We start from the raw sequence: 22,832 nt of genomic DNA, 5'->3' as shown, positions 1-22,832 counted from the left end.
TACCTAACTATTGGGTCCCTTGCTTTACCTTTGTAATGTTTCAATAGCACATATCTCAATATCAGTCTAGAAGAAATCATTATAAACCTTGCACAGCAGATCATAAAGAAATGTATTAGGAAACCTTCAGCCACATTTATTATATATTAGGTTTAGATAATGAAAACAAGATCAGTATTGCTTGCCCTAAATTGCAGGGGGTGTGTCCTCTGAAGGACATCAAACCACGCCCCCTTCTCAAGAGTCAGTTTAAACAGCCTAGGACCATTATTTCACCCAAACAAGTCACCTTTGACTTTGATTCTGGATTAGAGGACAGTGATCTGCCTTACAACTGACCTTGCCCATGTCAGTCTGCAATAGGATGGTAATTGGATTTAATTTAGACTATCAATATTTTATTGAGCAAAACAAATTTTGTCACTTTAACAGATTAATGTGCTTGTGAGTCACAGCCATCCAAGGCACATAGCAATAAAAACCTGCTACCTGCAAGGTGCGGTCACATCTGCGTAGATCTGCAACAGGCCAATGCACTCTGAGCAGTAGCACAGACCATAGCACAATGGTCATTTCTCTCTTCTCTCTTTTCATAGATAGATAGATAAAAAGATAGCAAACTCTCTAATGTAATATAAGATTTAATAACTTGCAAAGGAAGCAACTGGGAACTAGCTTTCAGGGATAGGGTCATGCTAAATTGTGGGCTTGTGCCGTGTGTCATCTAGCCATGATTTATGCCCACCTAAACAGTCCTGAAGACACAAGCGAAAAAATTCAGTTCACAGTAGTTAAGCATGTGTTCAGCAACAAGTTTCTAATATGCATGAGTCAAATCTCTGAAATTTGCTTTACAAGGTTTTTAAAAACCTTTGGACTGAGACAGTCCATCAGTCCATGAGTGCCCCCATCTTCATTCTAATTTTTGCATGGGGATTACACACTTTTATATAATCATCTTTTGAGATGTCCTGCCAAGGGTATTAATATTGCGCAGGCCGCCATTCAGTCATCTTGAGGACCTGTCACAGTTGCTGGCAAGCCTTATTGTGCACGCTATAATACCCCATTAAACGTTGTCTCCATTGCTTTCTTATCTCTGAAAGAGCAGTCCTCGGCTGCATTACCTGGGTCACTGGACACCGGCCTGATTGGCTGATTTGCGTTATTCATAGATTTTCCAAGGGATTTTATTTTAAATGTTGGTTTGAAATGAAAGGCAACTCCCTTCTGAATGGAGAGACACCTCCCCAACTGCAGTCCAGCACATAAACCTTCACAATCCTGACCACACAGAAAAAAATTACCTTCCAAAATGTCACCCTTGAAGTTTCATTTGGCATGTCGAATCGTCCGAGTAAAAAAACGTCCCTGGCACCTCGGTAAAAGCTCTCCTCCCTTTTGATGGCCACTGGAAATAACAGCATTTTTTAACATCTGCCACTTGGGGCCACTCACAGGGGCCAGTCATTAGTGCATTCATTTGAGTCTGATTTAATAACTAATTTAATGACTAATTTAATTCAAGCCACTGCCTTTGTCTACGAATGGGAAGGATATCCGGGCAGAATTTTGAAATTTTTTTAACTGTGGTGAAATATGACAATGGGAGCTGCCCAGCTGTCAGCGCAAGGACGAGGGGCAGACGCTGCGATGGTGTCTCATCGGCGTGATGGATATCAGGGCGCCACTTAGAATGCCATTATCTCTGACTGTGTTATCGCTGTCACACCCACCCCATCGCAGTCACCGCCACCTCCACATTTACTGTTTATCACCAGTGTTATTTTAGACAAACTGTGTCTTTTCTGAATGGCAGACGTGCTCTCTCTCTCCAGAGGTCAGAATGTTGGACGCGGGGGGGTGACGTCACCGGCTAGGAAAAGAGTGAGACGCCTGGTGAGCTGTGAAGTGCTGTACCCATCAACGGTGGGTTGCAGAGGGGGTCACGTGTGCAGATAACCCAGGAGCCAGTGTCTTGGAAATGTACTTCTGTAGGGAGTGACACTTCTTGCAGCACTTCAGCAGACACTTTCGCAAAGACATATACGGCATTGAGGCACTGTTCGTAAAGCACACACTCAAATGACAGTACATACACACACACACAAATTATTACAAAACCATAGCTATTTCCTATTCATATTACCAATGAATTAATTGTTTAAAAAGCTAATTATTACAATAAAATGACAGCTAAAAATCAGCAGCGTGAACTCCAGGAAATCATTACAAACATAACTTAAGTATGCAGCATTATGAAGATATTTAGATCTTGTAGACTGATCAATATCTATTAAATGTGAGAGCGATAATGCAATAAACGAAGACAGAACATGTTGTTACTGAATGTTTTTGTAATGTTCAATCAATGTCTAATGCAAAAACAAGTCAATAACGCATGTTATGTATATGTTATGTATATTCATATTATAAAGATGATAATATATGTTACTTGTTCAGTACTGCCCAGGCCTACATTGCTTTATTATAGTTCTCTTATCTGATTGTTAAACTCATAATGTGACTGTGGTTCAATTAAATTAAAGGATTTTATTTTCTGAGGCCCAATCTATGTGTCACTTTCCCCTGAGGTGACAGATGGCACTTCTGTGAGCTGACCTCTCCCGTCTCACCATACAGATGGGAGAAAATGGCCTTTTGCTCCACCCACTTGGGCAATGGCAACCAAACAGACACATGCAGATTTGGGGAGGCCTGTGTGGCTGGCTAAACTCCACCTGTCAAGACACATCAAAAGCCACAAGAACACGAGGAGGCAGGAAAAAACAGCATTATGTTGTCAGGGTGAGGTATTTTCTCCACTGGTACATTTTAAAACGAAAGATTACTCAAAAAATGAATCCCAATATGACAGCTCTACCCATTCCTATGATTGATCCTAAATTCGCAGCTTGTTTTATGAACGTTCAAACGTTCTCAAGCCTGAGAAAAACACAGACCTACTCGCCCACTATGCAGTATAGTGCACAATATATATATGTAACATGCCATTGTCACTTCCAAAGTTTCTGTGTGTATCATAAATGCATTTTTAAGTGCTATTCTTCTATAAAATGACATGATTTCTCTCAGGAGTGAAGTGATTGACAGCTTTGGCTGGAAGCACCTGCATCGTAAGGTGGCTCGACCAAACAAGTAGCTGCTCAAGTGGGTGTAGTAGGGGCCCTTAGGCCTACTTAACATCATGAGGGCCACTATGGTGCTTTTTCCAGAAGCAGAGACACCAGCTATTGCTTTGTATGAACAATATCCTATGAGAGTGTCTAGAAAGTGCTGCTTGGGATGCATATTGCATCAGAGCAGTATAATACTCAAAACAAAGACGTCGGCATAAAAAAAAAAAAAACAATCTCAAAGGATGCTAATTTAATAACATGGAGTCATGGCTGAATGAAGACAAAAAGCAAATCCTGAAGAGGAACTGATAGCCATCTGTGCAGAAGACACAAGTCAGAATGACAGAATTGGTAGAAAACAGAATGTTTTACTGGAAACATCATATTGTATGGGGGAACTTGTCTATTGTCCTCATTGGTGGATAAAGTAGTCTACCATAGAACATAGAATCCAAAAAAAAATACATTAGTTCCAGTTTCTGTGCACCAGAAACCAACATGCTTAATGATCGTGAAAGGTTTTAATAGGTTGTAAAGAGAAAAAGATGCGACTCCTCAGCATGAATGTGAACAGTCTGCAGGGGGATTTTTTTTTCCACAGCATAATCACATCTGTGCCAATCTGCTCACGGTATGCTGGTACGGCAGGAAGGAATGGGAACCCACCTGGTGCTTCAGGGAGGGTGGGCCATGTTGGCACAGGACAACAAGGCTCCTGGATAAACTTCTCTTTGCACTTTTTACCACAGGGACTCTGTGCTGCAATTCACATAGGGAGTCCCTGGAACCTTTCTAATTATTACCACAATTATAATCATGCCTACATGCCTACATTTTTTTTTTTTGTAAGGGTGTTGATGTGCTGTGTGACAAACAACAGACGTTTCACCTGCGAATGACAGAAGATGAGGGAAAAGTTGAGGTCCCCTGTGTCCTCTTGTTAAATAATTACACAAGAACACAGCTTTACTTTCACTCACAGTGTGCTGTAGGGCTGGATGAATAAATAAATAACTTCATTATTCATCATTAACATGTGCACATTATTGTTATGCGATGAAATTCAACAGAGTGAAATTCAGAATTTGTACATAAGCAGATATAAGTCTTTTGGGGTTTATAGTGTGATGCTGAAGTGGATCTGAACAAGCTGAAGTTTCTAATATTGGGTCAGCATGTCCTAAAACGCTGAGTGAGATTACAGATAAAACATACCACCTGCCGCAGACTTTAAATCTATTTCGACTTCACATTGCAGTAAAGTGCACCAACGGCGCATTTCTCAAACTCGGTTGTCCTGGGCACCAGTCATGTCAGGCGTTGGGGCTTCAGGACTCAGCATATACGACTGTCCCCAACCAAACTTTGTTATGGGACAGAATGTATGCCGTCTTTGTAAGTTTTTCATTGTCTGGTATATTACATTTCTGCACTTTGGCTCTGGTGGTCAATTCATCACGATTTATCTTGCTGATTTATCTTGCTGATTTATCTTTTAGATGTGGATGTTTTTCTTTCCAAATGCGGGCGTAATTTCGATGGTTTCATAGCCTCGTTACTCAGCATAGTTTGGCAGATGACATAGATTGGTTTCATGGAGGAACTATACATAGAAATAAGGCCCAATTTAATGTATGAAATGTCAGAATTGCCAATGTTTTTTTGCCCCGGGCTCATCCTGTAAGTCGTCATCATTTTCGCTTCCGAAAGGAAGAATCCAGACTCGCTTGCTTTGAACACACTATGGACAGGTCTCGTAACATGTATGTTTGGAGTGAATGAGACAAAGGTTAGGGAACACTGAACATTCTAGAATGCAGGAACAACAGGTCATGTGAGGGACGTGCAGTGACAGAAGTGCTGAAATCAGACTTGACCTGACTGAATTTTGATTGGTGCAGAAGCAAGACTCCGTGAACCGTCAGAAATGCTGCCTCCTGTACACATTTATATTTATACTCTTATATTTATAGTGTTTATTGTTGTACTACACAGAGACAATCGCTACATAAAGATAGAGATGGACAGTGAAGGACTTTTAGGGCCGATTCGGATGACAAATCGTTCTTAGCAAATGTATATTCTTTTTAAATGGATCGATGAGGCGCTCAAACATGTGAGGCAATGCGGAGTTTCCGTGATGCGCCTGCTGCGTCTTTTTTCGGTCGTGACCAGATGAAAATATTTGAACCTACGCAGTACCACGTTACGTGGTTGACGGTGTTTTTAGGTGCATCATCTGAATCAGCTCAGGTGGAAATGATAAAAATAACTTTTTGCTATCTCTCTATTGCTGAAAGCACAAAATATACAATCTCAGCACAAGATGTTTTAAATTTGCTGAGTGGAACCCAGGTGAACCAGCTGGGATAAAAAAGTCTGTTCCTGTGCAATAACTCTCTTATTTTGATCACCTTAATTGAATTGTTTTACGTGTAAGTGAAGAGGCTTCGCTGGACCTACCTCTTCCCACTGGTGGATGTAGCGTATCAGACGGGACAGGCGCAGAAGCCTCAGCAGGCTGAGGATCTTGGTGAAGCGCACAATCCTCAGGGCCCGGGCAGTCTTGTAGAAGTCCGAATCGATGCGTGTCTCGACAATGAGGAAGATGTAGTCCACAGGGATGGATGAGATGAAGTCCACCACAAACCAGCTGCGCAGATACTTAATCTTGATCTGCTGCGGGTCCAAGATGATCTCCGTGTTGTCCTCCTTGACGATGCCAGTGCGGAAGTTGAGCACCAGGTCCATGAGGAAGAATGTGTCTGACACAACGTTGAAAACTATCCAGGGAGGCGTGTGCTCATCCTTGAAGAATGTGATGCCCACCGGGATGATGATCAGGTTGCCCACCATCAGTAGGAGCATGGTCAGGTCCCAGTAGAACCTGCCCGCAAATGGGTGCAGAGATGTGCATCAGTGGTAGCAGGAAGGGGGCAAGAAGGGGGTAGATAGAGAGCAGGGACAGATGGGAACAGAAGGACAATTTCATTCCAAGAACAAAATTAATTTATGTGCCTTCCTAAGAATAATAATTTAAGGTCAAAAGTGTTTTCCAGCAGATAATAAAAGTTTCTGACTGTATTATGTTGCTCCTAGAACATTTTTTGGCAAAATACTTAATTTCCTGTATCCTTTTAGCAAAAAGTCTGCTTGTAGTATAGCACCATAACAGCATATTCATTCCGAGCTTACGTGCCTTTGAAAAAGAACTTGGCATCATTTGTTTAATTAGCAATGTAATTTTCTCACACAGTTTGGTCTATATCAGTATTTTCTGGAGGGATTACAGGGTTACAGTGAGGGCTGGCGGGAAATGAATTGCTACCAGCCTGCTGTCCGTCAAATTCTAAAAGTGGCCCACAGTAAATTCTCCATCGCCGTGGTCCCGTGTCGAGTATTTACAGAGTCAATAAGGGTTAACCGCTGATTACCAAGTGGCACAACCTCGTCCATCCTGCGGCACCCATGCGTTTGGTTATAAATTGCCCCCTTCTACCGTCTCCGTAATTGAATTTAGATTGGCTCTGTTGTGTTAAAGTGTGATCTATCCTCTGTCCTCTATAGATCGTGTCGAGAAAGAAGGTCAGCATTGTGAACTGGTCTGGTGAGCCAGATGATTTAAACACTTGGGCATGGCCATCCAATGAAAATCCATCCCTGAGCAAAGCCAATTTACAGCTGGGGGCCGAAAATAAATGAAAGCGATGCTGTTGGCCGTGCTGATGGGTAGGAGCCCTTACTTTTTTTTAATTCGCGGCGAAATTAAAAACCCTGGGCGAGAACACTTGCCTATCTGCGGATACGTGGCGTTACCTCGAATAAACACTAATTACTCACGCAGCTGTTTGAGGGAGCTGAGCACCATTGCTGATGGATTACACATGCAAAACCCACATGGACAAACACACACACACACACACACACATTCAAAAACAGTGACAGTAATTGGAATTCTTCAAAGCAACAAGGGTATCCAGTCTTTCAGATTCCTGTCAAGCAGAGTTATATTTAGTGAGACGCTGGTGCCACTGTGTTTGCTCTTGTTAAGACTTAAAGCCCAGGAGGACCAGAAAAACTTCAAAGGAAATAGCATGTTCACCACTAATGACATTTGTTCTTGGAAATGTCACAATTCCCAGGTAAAAAAAAAAAAAATGGAATTATGCACAGGGAAGAAGCCCAGAATGGGCCCAGAATCTGAAGCCTATGCTTGGTGCCTTACTGTAACTGGCCATAACACCAAGATACAGCTGACACCTTACCGAGAGCCGAGAAGTGGTTCTCAAAGAGAGAGAAAGTGCTGAGGTGCGAGAAAGACACCTCCCAGGCTGCACAATGAGTCGCACGAAAGCCGCTGGATCTCGATTCACGCCTACCTTCAATCCGAATCGAGAGCTCCGACAGCGCCCTGTTCCCCTTTATTCCCTGTGACCAATGTCATTGACATCAGACACTGTAAATGACCTAGAATACAGAAGATGATCTAAATGAACCATGAGAGAGCTGAAAATGATTGGTGTGGACATTTTTTCAGCGTATAGAAGTGCTCCTTCTGTGTGGAAATCGGCAGAAATGGTTCCTAAAGAGAGTTGAGGGGGAGGGCCTGCGTACCTGTGTGAGCTCCACCTGTCACATAGGGAGGTAGGTGGGGGAAATGAAGAAAGAACCACAGCATCCAGACATTCTGAACGTCACGTTTGAACTGTGGGCTTCTTTCTTGTTTCTTATGAGGTCGTTGTGTGTGTGTTTGTGTGTGCGTTAGTCTGAGCTCTCGCATTTCAAGCGTTCACCACTGCCTTTTCACCGTCCCTATTCAGCCCACCTAAACATAGCAGGGATCCATTTATTGCACTTTATTATGCATTGCAACCCTGACATAGAGGAAGAGCGTTCTATAAATACGGCAGCAGAGGAGAGAGGTCGTGAGGGAGAGCGCAAAGGCACATCACTCCCATCCGCCTGGATGACTGAGCCGCAGGGCCACACCTCCCCTCCCCATGGAACATGGTCTTTTTTCTCCCCCCTTCTTTTCCCCCCAAACTGAAACAAAAGGCTGAGTCCTCTGAGGTGATACTTCCTCGCAGGTACATCCCTGCAGGAACGAGATACGGAGAGGACGGAAGACAGAGGGAAAAAAATGGAGTGAGTGGTAAAATAAACATTGTGAGCGTGAAGGAGAGAGACCGACTGAGATGTGGAAACAGAGATAAGGAGGGAGAGGAGCTGTCCAAAGACAAAGATGAAAAAAAATAAGAAGAAGAAGAGGAATGGGCGAGAAGGGCCATGAAGGAACAGCAAGGACAGGTGACCCAGGCTGAGAGGGGACACACCTGAGGGACGGCCCTGACATCTCGGTCTGGTCCAGACCGCCGCACAGCAGTGAACTGTAGTCCATATATGATTGTCACGGTGGCTGGACATGGCGAGGAAGGAGGACGCATATGCACAACATCACAAGACAGGGGATTTATTACATGGAGCGCAATCAGGAAGCGTACTTATAAAGTACAAACGCGAAACTCGGGTCCGAACCAACGATCTTCATATGCTAGTCTTATAAACCACCACAAACCTTATTACAGGGCGAAGAACCGTACATAAAAAAAATGCCCTGACTGGCCCCTCCCACTTGCATGCCATCCAGCGACTGGGCAACGCCCCTCAGAGACGCATCGCTGAATGCTGTGTGTGCGCCGTGTAGCAGGTAGGAAGGTCGTCTGTCATTTAGTAACAGAAGCCACTTCCCTTTATTCTGCACCGTGCTGATTGAATGAGGACAGCACACCTGTGTGTGTGTGTGTGTGTGTGTGTGTGTGTGTCAGTGCACGTGTGTGTTTTTCCTTTTTGGCTGCTTGCTTATCTGAGAGGATCTTGTGTGTTTAAAAAAGTGACTGATTGAATGATTGAAGTGTATTTATTTATGAATACAGAAAGCTATTCACACCCGTGAATAATTCATTTCCTCCGCTGTTGTGCTGCTGCAGCTTCTGTTGTTGAGACGGCTTCTTTTCCCGTGACTGTGGGAGGAGCGAGAATCCTCTTCGGAATCGCTGATTCCCCATCTGCCCGAGGACGCGGTGCATGTCACATCAGACACAAGCGGCCCAGGCTGCCCGCTACACTCATCTTAGTGGGTGTCATTCTTCTCTACTGCAGGGACAGTAAACAGTTGGCTTGGATCTGTGTGTGTGTGTGTGTGTTTTCGAGCCCTTTGGCTCTTTCGACTGGATATATATATATATGTGTGTGTGTGTGTGTGTGTGTATTTTTTTCTATTGGGATTATTTAGCATGTTATTAGTAGTAAATAAATACATATTTGTGTTTGCTTGACTAACTGCAGTAGTCAGGTACACTGGGGGCAAAATGTCAAGGATGCCTAAATCTGAAGGGGACGAGACGGATTCATTAACCATCTTATGCACAGGAAAAGTGGAAGAATGTGACTGAGGTGGGATGGGAAAAGCCTCAGGAGGAAAGAAAAAATGTTCATTTGAAGGCATCATGAACTGATTCTGTTGTAAAGCAGCTGACTGGTTGCTGATGCGCTTTCTTGAGACGCAAGGCCCTGTTGAGGCTTTTGGTGAGCCAGGGAAAGCCTTTTTTTATATCAGAGTATCCGATGATTGAAGGGGCCATTAACCTTCCCACACTCAGACGCCGATGATTAGAGGCTGCCTTACCGTAACTCACACAGAGCACCACAGCCACAGGAACACAAACCTGTTTCTTTCAGTTTCTGATGATGCCAAACCCCAAGAGCAGGAAAATAAATACATAAATAAAGTAAAATACTGTTGTCATGACTGTGTCCATTCATATCATCAAAATCAAAAAAATTAAACAAAAATAAAAAATACATTTTAAAATGACAAAAGAAATTAGAATTTACATTATTCAGGGGGTGGGTGACGAAAGATGGAATAAAGCATAAAGTGTGTCCAATCATGATTACTTAATTGGACAACATTCTTACAAAATATATTCTCTCATTTGTAATAGCTGTGTAGTTGTTTGTATGTGATTCATATGTTCCAAAAATAGAATTAAACATGAGGGTTGAGCACTTATTGCAGAGAACAATCCTGATCCCAAGCCATTTTTCTGAGTCTCCCAGACACCCCGCACGAGGCGGGAGGAGGCCCAAACACATTGACATTTTAAATCCAGATTCAAAAGCATTATTTCTCTCTTATGTTTTTAGAGAAGTTTACTACAGAATTTAACAGGTTCACTAGAGCACTTGTAACTCTTGTACTAATCACTTTTTTTTACTTCATGCAATCATAATTTCCTTTAACAGTTCATATTTGTATATTTGATTTAGAAGATTTTCCTCCTGTATTTTTACACTTTGCACTGTCCCTATGAAATGTGCTATATAATTTTTTACATTTTAAAAACTTGCCTTGACACTCCCATTAAGATAGACATGTTTCATAATTTTTTTTTATCTTCATTGACTCTTTCAGAACCAAACCATCCAATTTTTTTTTTTTCAAATCACCTGTGTAATGATCATGTATTTCAATTGTAAAAATGTACTTTATCATTCCTTTATAGGACATTTCTCAAAGCGCCTCCATCCCCTGAGCTCCACATAAATAGATTAATCATGTCAAGAAACTGCAGATATAAAAACTCCACTGACAACAATTATGGATAGATTTGTTCAAGGAGAAGAAAACCTCCTGCGCCGTGTCCAGAATGTCCTGAACATCTACTCCAACGTGTCTTTTTTTGTTTGCCTCCTTAAATTCTTTTAAGGTGTCTGTTGCGCTCCCAGAGGTGTTCTTGTCCCCACAGTGCGCAGAGACCTTCACAGCCCCATGGAGCACACGGTCTATTAGCTCTCTGTGTGGGAATAGTAGACAGGAAGGATACTGTGCTGTCAGCAGCCCAGCGTGTCCTTGCACTTTATCTCTATTCAAAAAGATACCAAAAAAAATAACGCGAACCCTCGTTATCTGACCTCCGTCTGATTTCGAAGCCTCTCGGCATCAGCTCGGCCCAATGAGTGCGAGAGGAGGGACGGAAAGAAAAAGCGGGAATGCGGGGTGGGGGTAGGGACAAACAGCTGTCCCCCAATCCAGATGCGCCGCTAACCTAATGCACTGGTGGCATTAGCAGAGACACTGGGTCACTCGCTGCGCTCTCTCTCACCTCGGCCACCGCCCGCCCGCCCGCCCGCCATTATCTTCCCCAAACAGGTGATGTAATCAGCAATGGAGTGGCCGGCATGAAAGCCTGTCTATCCTTCTGAGAGATTCTGATCTGCACAGGGTCACAGCGACTCTGTGTGTGTGTGTGTGTGGTGTGTGTGTGTATGTGTGTGTGTGCACATTTCCATGTGTGCATATGTCAGTGTGTGAGTGAGCTTTGACAGACTGTGGAAAGAGGAAAAAAAAAAGACGGGAGGGGACGAGAAAGCGGAGAAGAACAGGCGGAGGGGAAATAAAATAAGGGAAAAAAGGGGAAAATCCTCCCCTTTACACTCCAACTAGTGGATGAAATCGCAGTTAATCTCCGCAGCCTCCAGCGCTGTGGCCCCGTGCTCCAAACGCACACTGCGCACCGCGGGCACATCAGCTTCCCCTTTCCAAAAAAGACGACGGCAAGAGAGGCAAATTCAGCCAAAATTAATGCTGCTTAAAAGCAAGCAGTTTATGGAAAACCCTTACTAAGAAGTCATTTTAGGCATAAAACGAATAGAAATGTAGGGCGCTGTGTTGCGTTATCTGGTTTTTACTGGGCCGCGTGAGAAAGCAAAAGCAGAGGCTTAAATGAGCGCTAAACCAAATAGGGCAGGATTTAACGGGGCTATTTTTTATTTATTTCAATCATTTCTACAACGTATGTGCCATGTGGCGCATCACGCTTGCGGACGGTAATGAATTTCTCTCCCGCTGGCCTGTCAGTCGGTGATGCACAGCCATTCATTCCGTGACAGGTTTAGTGCTAATAATAGATTGCAAATAAAGAGGAAAAAATGTAAATGTAGAAAGAAAGAGAAGAAAAATTAGCGCACATCAGGATTCACCTGAGGAAACAGGTTGGAGACAGACGTCCTTTTGTGTCTGTGGAGACGACAAAGAAAAATGGGGGGTCCCGGGCGAGGGAGGAGGGGGGGGGGGGAAACGATCTGTCTCCAGCCAACATATGCGTCTTAATCCAGCCATTTGTCTGAGTCTCCCAGACACCCCGCACGAGGCGGGAGGAGGCCAAACACATTGATCTGGGGAAGCACTTCCTCTGTGCCCTCGCCATCATTCGGCACTGCCGAATTGTAGCTGGGTCAGTTTTAGCTCCTCCTCTCTCATATTTCACCAACTGTCCAGCGCATTTTCACCTGTCTGTGATACCCATAGATTTGTCTGTCGTGTGATTGTACACAGTGTTTGGTTGCCATGGTGGGCTGTCCACCTCAGGCTTTGCTGGGACACAACATCGCTGTCATTGCTGGCAGGCCAGCATTGTAAAAAGAGAGGGCAGAAGAGGTGGGGACAAGCCCCGACACACCTGAAAACTCCGTCCCCCCTACAGCCCGGCCAGTGCCAGGCTCCTTTCTTCTGACACAGAAGGATTCCTGTGGCTCGTGATCCAGTGGTGCCGTGCCACAGTCTGTTCTTCATGTCCCCTGCACCCCGTTCTGTCCTTCTGTTCCTTTTCAGCCTCGCTCTCTGCTTCCAATTCCTGCCCCATAGTCTTTTTGCCCTTTTTGTCACTGTGCATTGTCACTTCTTTTCTGTCATGGGCCTGTCATGCCTGCTCCTTGGTTTCTTACCTGGGAAAGACCAGGATATGGTGGTTTTAAATAACAGAGCAGCGATAACAAAGTGTTAACGTGGCTGCAAAAGCTCCCAAGATATCAATCCAATCGAGCGTCTATGGGATGTGCTGGAAAAACAGTCTGTTTCATGGAGGGACCACAGTGAACCTTACACGACTTAAAGGTCCCTATTATGGATTTCATTTTGCTTTTATATCGGTCTTATTGGTCCCCTAATATTGTATCTGAAGTCTCTTTCCAAAATTCAGCCTTGGTGCAGAATTACAGCCACTTTCAGCCGGTCACACAATGAGATTCCACAGGACGCGCTATTTCGGTGTCTGTAGCTTTAAATGCTAATGAGGAGGAGAGAGGCGGGATGAGGAGGAGAGCGGCCTATAGAAGTGAGAGGGCATTTGTGAAAATGACATTAAGTTACTGTTTTTCCAGAAAAAAATTAACCCACTGATTGTTCACTAAAAAAAGACAGGACATTTGTGCTCATTTTTGCATCCAATCATTGAGCAACTGCAATACCTCACACGTTTTCAAGCCATGACAGTCGTTGGAGTTCCTTTTTCAGGAGAGGGGTGGGAAATTATCTGGACAGACAAAGCATAAGAAAGGGGAGGTAACCTTTCCCCTTAGGAAAACATAAGGGGAGACATTCCAGATCCAACTATCTAAGCTGCCGTTCTCGGAACGGCAAAGCAGAATGAACAAACTCTCTTTACACTGATCGCCATTTCTAGCCATTACAGGACTATAGACAGGCTCGGGGAACTCGTATTAATAATGTAAAATAACCTCAGAAATTTAAAGGGTCCCCTGCTGACAGCTTGGTGGGAGATACCACAGCATTTCAGAGGTCGAGTGGAGTCCCTGTCTCTACATGTCAGGACTGTTTTGGTGGCAAAATAGGGACCTGCTTAATGTTAGGTGGGTGATCATAATGTTATGACTGCTCAGTGAATGCCATGATGTCCACTTTTTGAATGTTAGTAAATGTTCTGGCTTGCCTAGTGCATAATTTGCTCAAAGATTATTCCATCTTTATCAGGAACACAGAAATTGACCTACTTGTCTACGCCACGTGATTCGCCGCAAATAAAAAGGAATGAAATCTCATTAATAAACAGACACAGAGGATTTCTGTCTCCATTTCACTGTGTTTATACACGGGGAGCATGAGGGAATGCAGAGTCATGTCATATTCACCTTCCACAGCTTTCCCATGCAAATCACCCGAGGCAAGATGTTCTCTTCCCATCACCATAGCACCCACAGCGGCCTGGGTCAGTGAAATGTCACACGGGCTGCATATTACTGCAGGGTTTGAAGAGGGGAGGAAAACAACTCCCTCTCGCTCACGCACCAGTCCTTTTTCTTTTCTTTAAAAAAAAGAAAAAATGATCTTCCCGAATTTCTGAGATAAGCGAAGCTGACATATTTACCATTGGTCCGCAGGACAGCAATCAGAAACGTCTGGCAGCACGAAAACAGGCAATATTGCAAAGTGTAAAACGAAGAAGAAGAAAAAAAGATGTTGAGAATAGATACATCTGAAGACGTGTGTCCTCCTGGAGAGATTAGAAATTGATGTCGGAGAGAGAATGGAGAGACAGGAAGAATATGACAGAGAAGGCCCCGTAGTTCAGCATGGGGTCGGTAACGGAATCGTGCATTTGAAGATGGAATTTTGCCACCAGACAGGTTCAATTTTGTAATTGACTTACTGACCTATTTTGCGAATGTAAAAGGCGCATAAATCAGAATAATCTCACCAACAGATTGCTGTCGCTACACTGCAGCATCTTAACAGAGGCTGATGCGTTTTCATTTTCGTGACACAAAAAAAACAAACCAAACAGACAAAAAAAAAATCCCGAAAAAAGGCGTAATGGAACAGCCGGGAAAAAGCACAGTGACACACAAAAGGCTGATTCCCAAAGCCATTTGCATGTCCAGGATTTCTCGCTCCCACATAAGTGTGCTTAAGGTCACACGTTATATTTCAATCACGCTGGTGCGCTGACGGACCCCGCCACCCCCGCCAGCAGCCTGCAGCTTCCCTATCCCTCCTCCATTAAATAAATTGTGTTGTAATAATCTCCTCTGATGCGTGCTCCTAATATTGGTGGATAGGCACGACAGCCTTTTTTGATTACCCCACTTTCAGGCCCATCCAGAGCACTCGGTAATCCTCCGCGTTACCTTCTCTAAATTAAAAAAAAAAAAGAAAAACAGAAAAAAGGAACATTCGTTTCCTCGCTGCAGAGGGGAAAGCACACGCCAGCGGCGATGTGGGGTGGCGGGTCAGACGCGAGAGGTGACCCGGCAAGGCCCGAGGTGCCGCTTATGAAGGATTTAGCAGATGGCCTATCACAGCTGGGGCGTCTTCAGGCTGGAGTCCGGGGCACATTTTCACTTAGTTTGCATAAACAAATGACGAGGCGAGTCCAGGTGACAACCGGTGACCTGAGCCGCTAGGAGCCGAGAGACAAGCGTGGCCGTGAGGGGGGGTGCGGCCTGCCACGCCGTACAATCCTCCCTCATCTAATTTCCGATGCCTCGCCCGAGTGACAAGCTCGCCGGTCCACAGCCCCCATACAGATCGATAAAAAGTACTCTCTAATCATCTGTAATCAAGCCGGGTGAAGGTATCAAACACTGTCACCCGATCCGCCACTTATCGGAGGCATAGTGGATGCAATTGAGCACGCGTTTGTATGGGAATCGGACCCTGTATATGCGGCGACAGCAGCATGGTTCCGCTCCCAGTAATGTCTCCCTCAGTGGGAACTCAAGTTTTTTTCTGATGGCCACACGGCATGGCTGCTGTGGGCGGTACAACACTCTACAGAGATGAAAGTGCAGGCTGCTGACAGCAACACACATACTGCCGCTTTTACATGTCTGGCACAGACACTGCCTTCTGGTGGCACCAGGGTCCTGAGGGGACTTGGAGACGTCCCGCTCCGTGACTTGACCACATGGCAAATGAGGGTCACCATCCAGTCCCTGAACTGCGGCCTCATTCTCTCAAATCACAAGCATCGTCAGATGGCATGAGGTCAGGGCTTCTGTTCTGGGATAATGTGATTGGTCTCTTTCAAACATTTTGGATGAGCCATCTACGTTATGAAAGAAACAATTTACCGTAACATCAATTTTTCTGTGCCATGCCTCTGTGTCTCCATTGTCAGGATGGCGGTTGGTGCCACTCTATAATAAGTACAACCCAAATTCCAGAAAAGTTGGGCCATTCTTTAAATTTCATTCAAATGAAAACTAAAAGACTCTCACATTCACAGAACACAGATAACATAAATGTTTCATAAACTGAGAATTTTTGCAATTTCAAATTTGATGCAGGTCTCAAAATATTTAGGACAGAGGCATGTTCACCATGGTGTAGCATCTCCCCTTCTTTGAAGATGTCTGGTCATTAAGGTCTGAGTTTCTGGAGTCTTGGTGTTGGAATTTGGTTCCATTCTTGCATTCCTCGGCTCATTTAGCAATGTCGTTGTCACAATCATGCCGACCAGTGATGCAGTGTCATATGAGGCCCTGAAGACCACGGGCATCCAATAAATTCAGCCTTGTCCCTCACACAGAGATAGATATCTCCATTGTCTCTGAACCTTTTGATGATGTTATGCACTGTAGATGATGACATTTGCAAAGCTTTTGCAATGTGATGTTGTTTTTAAAGTATTAAATGTTTGTATGCACTCTTTCACAAATTGTAGCCCCTCTGCCAATCGTTACTTCTAAGAGACTCTGCCTCTTTTGTAGCTACTCATATTTATTTTTAAATGGGTTAACATACAATGACACCAAATACTAAAGTAAAAATATTACAATATCTATGCCGTAGTGATTTCATGATTTTATCGTTTCCATCCAGGTTACCACCTTGTCATTCTTCTCTGTCTTGAAGCTCCTGCGTCATTTTGATGATATTCAGGTAAACATGATCTCGCTACGCTTGTCTATGCCTTCTGACATTCAGTATTTAACTGGTAAATCTGTGCAGACAACATGAAAAGCTGTGATGTCACCTGTCTGTATTATTTGTTTCAGAAATATCTATATTCATCATACACTGAATATAACTATAGTGGCATAGTAAATATATTTAACATTCTGAATAATGAGAAAATTTAAAATCTTGATGTGCATTCTAGTTTGGAATGCTCCACTTTGTTGTAACATTTTCCATTGGAAGTCCAAAACATTTCAAAATACTCTCCCATCTGGGAAAACCCTTTTTAAAGAAAAACTTTCTCATGTGGACGGGACCTTATTCTCTTTACTGCAGAGATAAGTGTCTTCGGGCAGATGTGCTGGTTGTGCAGGCGGAGTAGACGGCCAGTAAAAACTTGCAGCATTGAAGGACGGGAAGCAGAAGGATTGAGGTGATTGACAGGCTCTGTGGGCTACATTTACTCCCCGTGATTGGACTGTGCTGAGTCCCGGAGAAAAAAAAAAAAGTGGGTCTAATGGAGCCCTTACTGCAAAGCTTTAATGTTAAAGGCTCTTTATTCCTTTTTACTCCTCTGTGGGGATGCAGCTAAATCAAATAAAGCATTCCGCTGAAATGGTCCTGGCACGTTCCCGGCTCGAGATAATTAAAAGGCACTTAAAGATGTGAGAACCGCAGCCTGCGCTGCCGTGCCGCATAACCCATCATTAACCTATTCGCCCAGCTCTCTGCGGCCCTCAATCTACACGAATCACCCATCAATCACCCTCACCCTCCGTCCCGCAAGCTCAGAGCCGTCCGGCTGGAAGACGCGCGCTTACAAATAAGCAGAAAAGACACGGGGCGGCTTTGGATCTGGAAATGAGCCTATGGATTGGATTATGATGCCATTTTAATCCCTCTCCCCCCCCACCCTCAGAAGATGTCCCCCCTCCCCCCCTCTATTAAAATCATTATACAGTACTTGACATGAGACAATATTGCTCAGTTCCGGTAGTCACTGCCGCCATATGAAGCCCAGAGAAAGCTTTTTGAGCTTTTAATGGTGACGTTAAATACCAGTTTAGCTCGGTGGCATGGGACTCTCACTCACAGCCTCTGATCATTAAGCCACATCGCACAACCTATTCAGCATCGCTTCTGTTTTACAAGTCTCAAAGGAAACTTTATCCAGCTTATTCATCATAATTATAAACCTTTTAACTAGTAAAGTAAATACAGCTACTCCGGTTTTATTGCATGCTGTGCTTATCTGTTTTTATCTGTCAAACTTTATTTGCAGGGCTAGCTTACATGAGCCCACTGCATTCAGCAGCCTCTTTGATTTTTCTTCTTTGATTTCGCCGGGCTGACAGCTAGTTAATGAACAAATGTGAGGGTACTGAAGCCAGGCCCGATCAGACTCATTAAACTGTCTGCTGCACGCTGTTCGGTGCTAATGTTCGTGTAAAAACGTGGGACTCTTCAGCGTGGTGGCATTGTGCTTTACTGGTGCCACTCTCAAAGGGCAACGCCATTGTCTAAATGACAAAATTACAGGGACACACAGATGATTCCACTACATGTTGTCAAGTGGGGATTTTCATTTCTCAACAAAACACCTATTAGAGGCCATAGATGTAGATGCAGCCTGATGTGGAACACACTGCTGATAGATGAACACACACTGCTGATAGAATCAGGATGAACTGAGCCACGTGCTTCCCTACTGCCGTAGCCAACAGGGGATCTCAGGAGTCTACACACACTGAAGTAGTGATTTAAATCATGCCGTGGCTTAAAACTGCTCATGACTCATCCTTTCGTGTTGGCCCCATTTTTCTCCTGGGATGTTTCTCTCCCCCCCCCCCCCCCCCCCGTCATTTTGTCAAATGGACATTTTGTTAAATGCTGCAGGACAGCCAGGTTCAGTGGACAAAAAAAAACAATAATCTTGACAGAAATGAGATCCATGGGACTCTGACCTCATACAATAGGTCAAAACAATGAGATTCATCCTATACTGGATGAGTCCTGTCCTATACAGTCCTACACGTCCTACAATGGCCCTGATCTTAGTCCCAGTGAAAACAATTTATTCATGTAACCAGCATGGACCTTCTTAGAAGCACATTTTTATGTCTCATCAAAATATGAGGTATCATTTTTCAAATCCACCAGATCTGTAGCCAGTGAAAAAGCTGAAATTGAACGTTGAAGATGTGTGCATACGGTGGATTTAAAAGAAATATGACGTGCAACCAAACACCCAAACAAAAAATGCAGCACTGATCCAAACTAGAACCAAACACCCAGTAAAAACAGCTACCATCAACAACTTTATATAGGTGGCACATGTCACTTTCCAAGCAGATCATTGCCTCTGTTGCCTTATTCTTCCCTATAGAGCATCACGCTGGCATCTCCTCTGCAGTTGAATGACATACGCACAACGTCTATTTATGATAAGCAGCAGTTCTGGTTACACTGGCTCCTCCGAGGGACCAGACCAAATGGGCTTTTACCTTTGCTACCCATGTCCATCAGTGAGAATTGGGCACCCATTACACTCTAATCAGTTGTTCCAACTTGGAACCTGCAAACCCAGTTGTCTTCCATCAAAATTTGGCCTCACGTCAAAGTCATATTTGATCATATTCTTTATGTTTCATTCCTTTAACAGTATATCCAGATAATAAAGGTTAATCACTTCTCTGTTTTTTATGTTGTTTTTTATGTTTTAACGTAAAGCCGTGAGCAAACTGGGTAATATATAATTGATTTATTTACCCGATTTTTGTGACACCTGTCTAATCTGCCTAATTTTTTTTTGATACCAGAGAATTTGAAAGGCTTAAGCACATATAAGCCCTATACTTTGCGTGTATCCGTCAGAGCCCTTTACTGAGTGAAATTATTGTCTGTGTTTACTGATCTTGTACTACAGACACAGGAGATAGAGATTATGATTAAATATCCAGAATATCCCTTTAGGATGAAAAAAAAAAAACATTGAGATGAATGTATTTTGAGTTGAATATTTGTGGGAAAGAAGAAAAAAAAAAAAAAAAAAGAAATTTCCATCCCCAAGTGTCAGGATGGCCTAAAATTTGATAAGGACACAGTGCACCGAGGTTATGCCTGCAGATTATTCTCGCTCAGTGTCGCACATATGCTCGCCTCGCTCGCACACGCAGTAAAAATCATTGAGTCATGCCTCACGGATACACTCATGCTTTGTTTCAAGAAGAAGCCAAGCATGCGCCTCTCAGGTCCCCCGATATTCACGAGTAGTGAACTGTTTGTTTCCACTCAGACGCAGATTGATATCTACCCACGCAAAAAAAAAATCACAATAATGATAAAATTAAATAAAATAATTCAGCCTGTTCCCTGCTCGGGCTGCTTCTGTTGTGCTCGTCTCCTCTATAGGACAAATCTGCAGGCTTGTAGAGCCTGGCTACCCCTACAGGGGAGCCAGGCTCTTATCGTCTGTCTCCTGTCTGAAGATACTCAGTATGGTTTCAGCTGTTCGCCGGACCTCATCTATAGATCGACTCTCCTTTCATAAAAGGGGGGCATTTATCCAAACGGAGTCCCTGAACCCATGCTGCAACCTTACACAAACCGAGATGTCCTCTGGCACAGCTGAAATGATTGACAGCTGAGTTCAGCCTCTCTCCACTTCCAGATGTTGAATCTCTGCTTGACTTTATGGTGAACACTAACTGGGTCAGCGTATCTGTAGTGATTCCGAGCGGAAAAGAAAAAAGCACACTGTAGATAATATATATATATATATATATACACACACACACACACACACACACACACACACTAGGATATGTGACACCGCAAGTATATTATATTTTAAACACTACATACCTGACATATATTAATGTGACTGATGTAGATTTTTCAATTAAACCATATTTGGTGTGTAAGAGGGGCATTTTTTTTTGCCAGGAGGTTCGTCAAACACTAAATAGCCACTTTTCTCTACCACGCAGTAGAACTCTGCTTTATGGTCATGAACTCTTGCGCAATGTGACGGTCCACAACAGTCATATATGGAGCCAATGTCATCCTCAAGGACAGGGCTTGTCTGCATATGACATATTTGAACAATATGCATTTTAGCTATACAATTTAATAAAATTAAAAACTAAAATGTGCTCAACTTTACAAAACGGTTCCAAATACATTGTTCAAAATAATAAAGTGCATATGTTCGGTTTGTAAATTTCAAATAAGGGGATGAATTGAGTTTTCTTTGCCTTTGCCTCTTTATGTGGATCTACATTAGCTTTTTTAGGGTGGGAAACATCTCTGCTGTATTTATTTTATTAACTATAACATTATTCGAATTTTATTATGCAATTATGTTACTAAGTCTTATAATGTGTATAAGTATTTGATTTATTTATTTGGCTCTAATCCAACAGAACATGTTCTGTCTTGGAAAGTAAGTCTGTCTTTTATCTTTTCATTTATAGGCTACGCCTCATATTCTGAAGGATACCGTTACATTTTATTATTGATGCTGGTGCAGTTTGTCTCCTAACATTCCTGCCGGTATTATCAGCACTGGTCTGTGTTGATCCAGCTAACTTCGGCGCCGCCTCTCCATTACGCGCAGCGGCTCGCCGCGCCATGAATGAGCGCTCACCTGAAGTCGCTGTACGGGTGAATTATCCAAAATCCGGCGGATTTAACCCGCTCCTGTTCCCGCTCCACCGCCTTCTCGCTGCCGAACATCCGCAGGGAGAACTTGTTGACCCCGGGCTGCAGCATCGCCCCGAACTGCCGGTGCATGAAGCCCGCCTGGTAGTACCTCTCGTCGTCCGGTAAGATCTGCTCCGCGCCGTCCACCTTGACGAAAGCCGACTGGAGGTCGGGGGAAGCGGGCTGGGGGGCTCCGGCGTGCTCCGCTCCTGGGGGGCTGTCCTCGCTGGGGGTGACGTCTCCCTCGGTGATGAGGCGCCTCTCCTCCGCCGAGTCCGAGTCGTGGACGTGCCGGCTGGTGATGGAGGAGAGGCTGCCCCTGAACCTCCGGCAGTCCCCGTTGGAGCTGGTCTTTAGGGGTCTCCCGACGTCCGTCTCCACGACCGCCGAGTCTCCGCTCCGGGCTTCCCCGACGCCTCGGCAGCTTCCACCCGAGGTGGGAGAGGGAAGGGGCTTCATCCTGATGCTCTTCCTCCGGGTGTCCTTGTCGCCGTCTTCCCCATCACCCATGATGGAAGCTTTCTGTCCAATGTGCTGTGGCAAACTGTAGAGCCTTTTACGCATGGACGAATGCAACCTGTCCATTATGACATTGAAACAACCAGGTGGGGAAAAAAGACTATTTAAAAAAAAAAGGTATAAATATCCCCAAACTGGATGATTATTGTGGATTATTGCCACGAATCGCCCGCTCCTCGTGTGTGACTGAGAGCGCACAGTCTAGAGCTCATCTAAAGCCATCCCAGCCTTACTCTGGCGCACATGACATGGGGGGGGGGGGGGCAGGAAGATCATCTCGCACATTACCTGCCGGCTCGGATATTCCTCCCCGCTTCACCATAACACTCCTGCTGCAAGGCACTGCGCTGCTCCGGTCGCCGGGAAGCGCTGGAAGCCTCATCAACACGACATGCGTGCGAGAGAGAGAGAGAGAGAGGGGGGGGGGGGGGCGTGCCACGGAGAGGGGGGGCTGGAGATGGAGAGTGCGAAGGTCACGCGTGAACGAGGTGCGCACCCCCGCCCCCCCAAAAACACAAGACGAAATGAAACGCACAGCATCCGGCATCGGCGCTCCGGTGAATATTCATGATGCTGATCTACGGGGTTGCCATAGGAGCGAGACCTGCAAACAAGCTCAGCATCCGGCGTAGCCCACCTTAGACTCTGGATAAAGGCGCGGGTCTGGTGCTCCAAGTGTTATTTTATCTGACGTCTGGTGTGTGTGTGTG

The 22,832-nt window shown here is 44.4% G+C and overlaps 1 protein-coding gene across 1 annotated transcript; it reads right to left on the bottom strand.

Moving 5' to 3' along the window:
• Window positions 1-5,427: 5,427 nt before the first annotated feature.
• LOC114766354 (potassium/sodium hyperpolarization-activated cyclic nucleotide-gated channel 4-like) lies at window positions 5,428-22,514 on the bottom strand. The gene is made up of 4 exons (XM_028957089.1): window positions 22,411-22,514; window positions 21,548-22,180; window positions 5,604-6,027; window positions 5,428-5,433 (listed from the first exon to the last, which is right to left on the bottom strand). The coding sequence occupies exons 2-4, from the start codon at window positions 22,165-22,167 to the stop codon at window positions 5,428-5,430; spliced, it is 1,050 nt and encodes a 349-aa protein (XP_028812922.1). The 5' UTR covers window positions 22,168-22,180; window positions 22,411-22,514.
• Window positions 22,515-22,832: the final 318 nt, after the last annotated feature.

Source organism: Denticeps clupeoides, chromosome 16, assembly GCF_900700375.1.
Source record: "Denticeps clupeoides chromosome 16, fDenClu1.1, whole genome shotgun sequence".
NCBI lineage: Eukaryota > Metazoa > Chordata > Actinopteri > Clupeiformes > Denticipitidae > Denticeps > Denticeps clupeoides.
This window is presented reverse-complemented; position numbering and strand designations above follow the sequence as displayed.

Coding starts and splice junctions, on each gene's coding strand:
- LOC114766354 (XM_028957089.1), bottom strand. CDS start 22,167: ATGCGTAAAAGGCTCTACAGTTTGCCACAGCACATTGGACAGAAAGCT. Junction 6,028..21,547: donor CACCCGTACAGCGACTTCAG/GTGAGCGCTCAT, acceptor ATTTGCGGGCAG/GTTCTACTGGGACCTGACCA.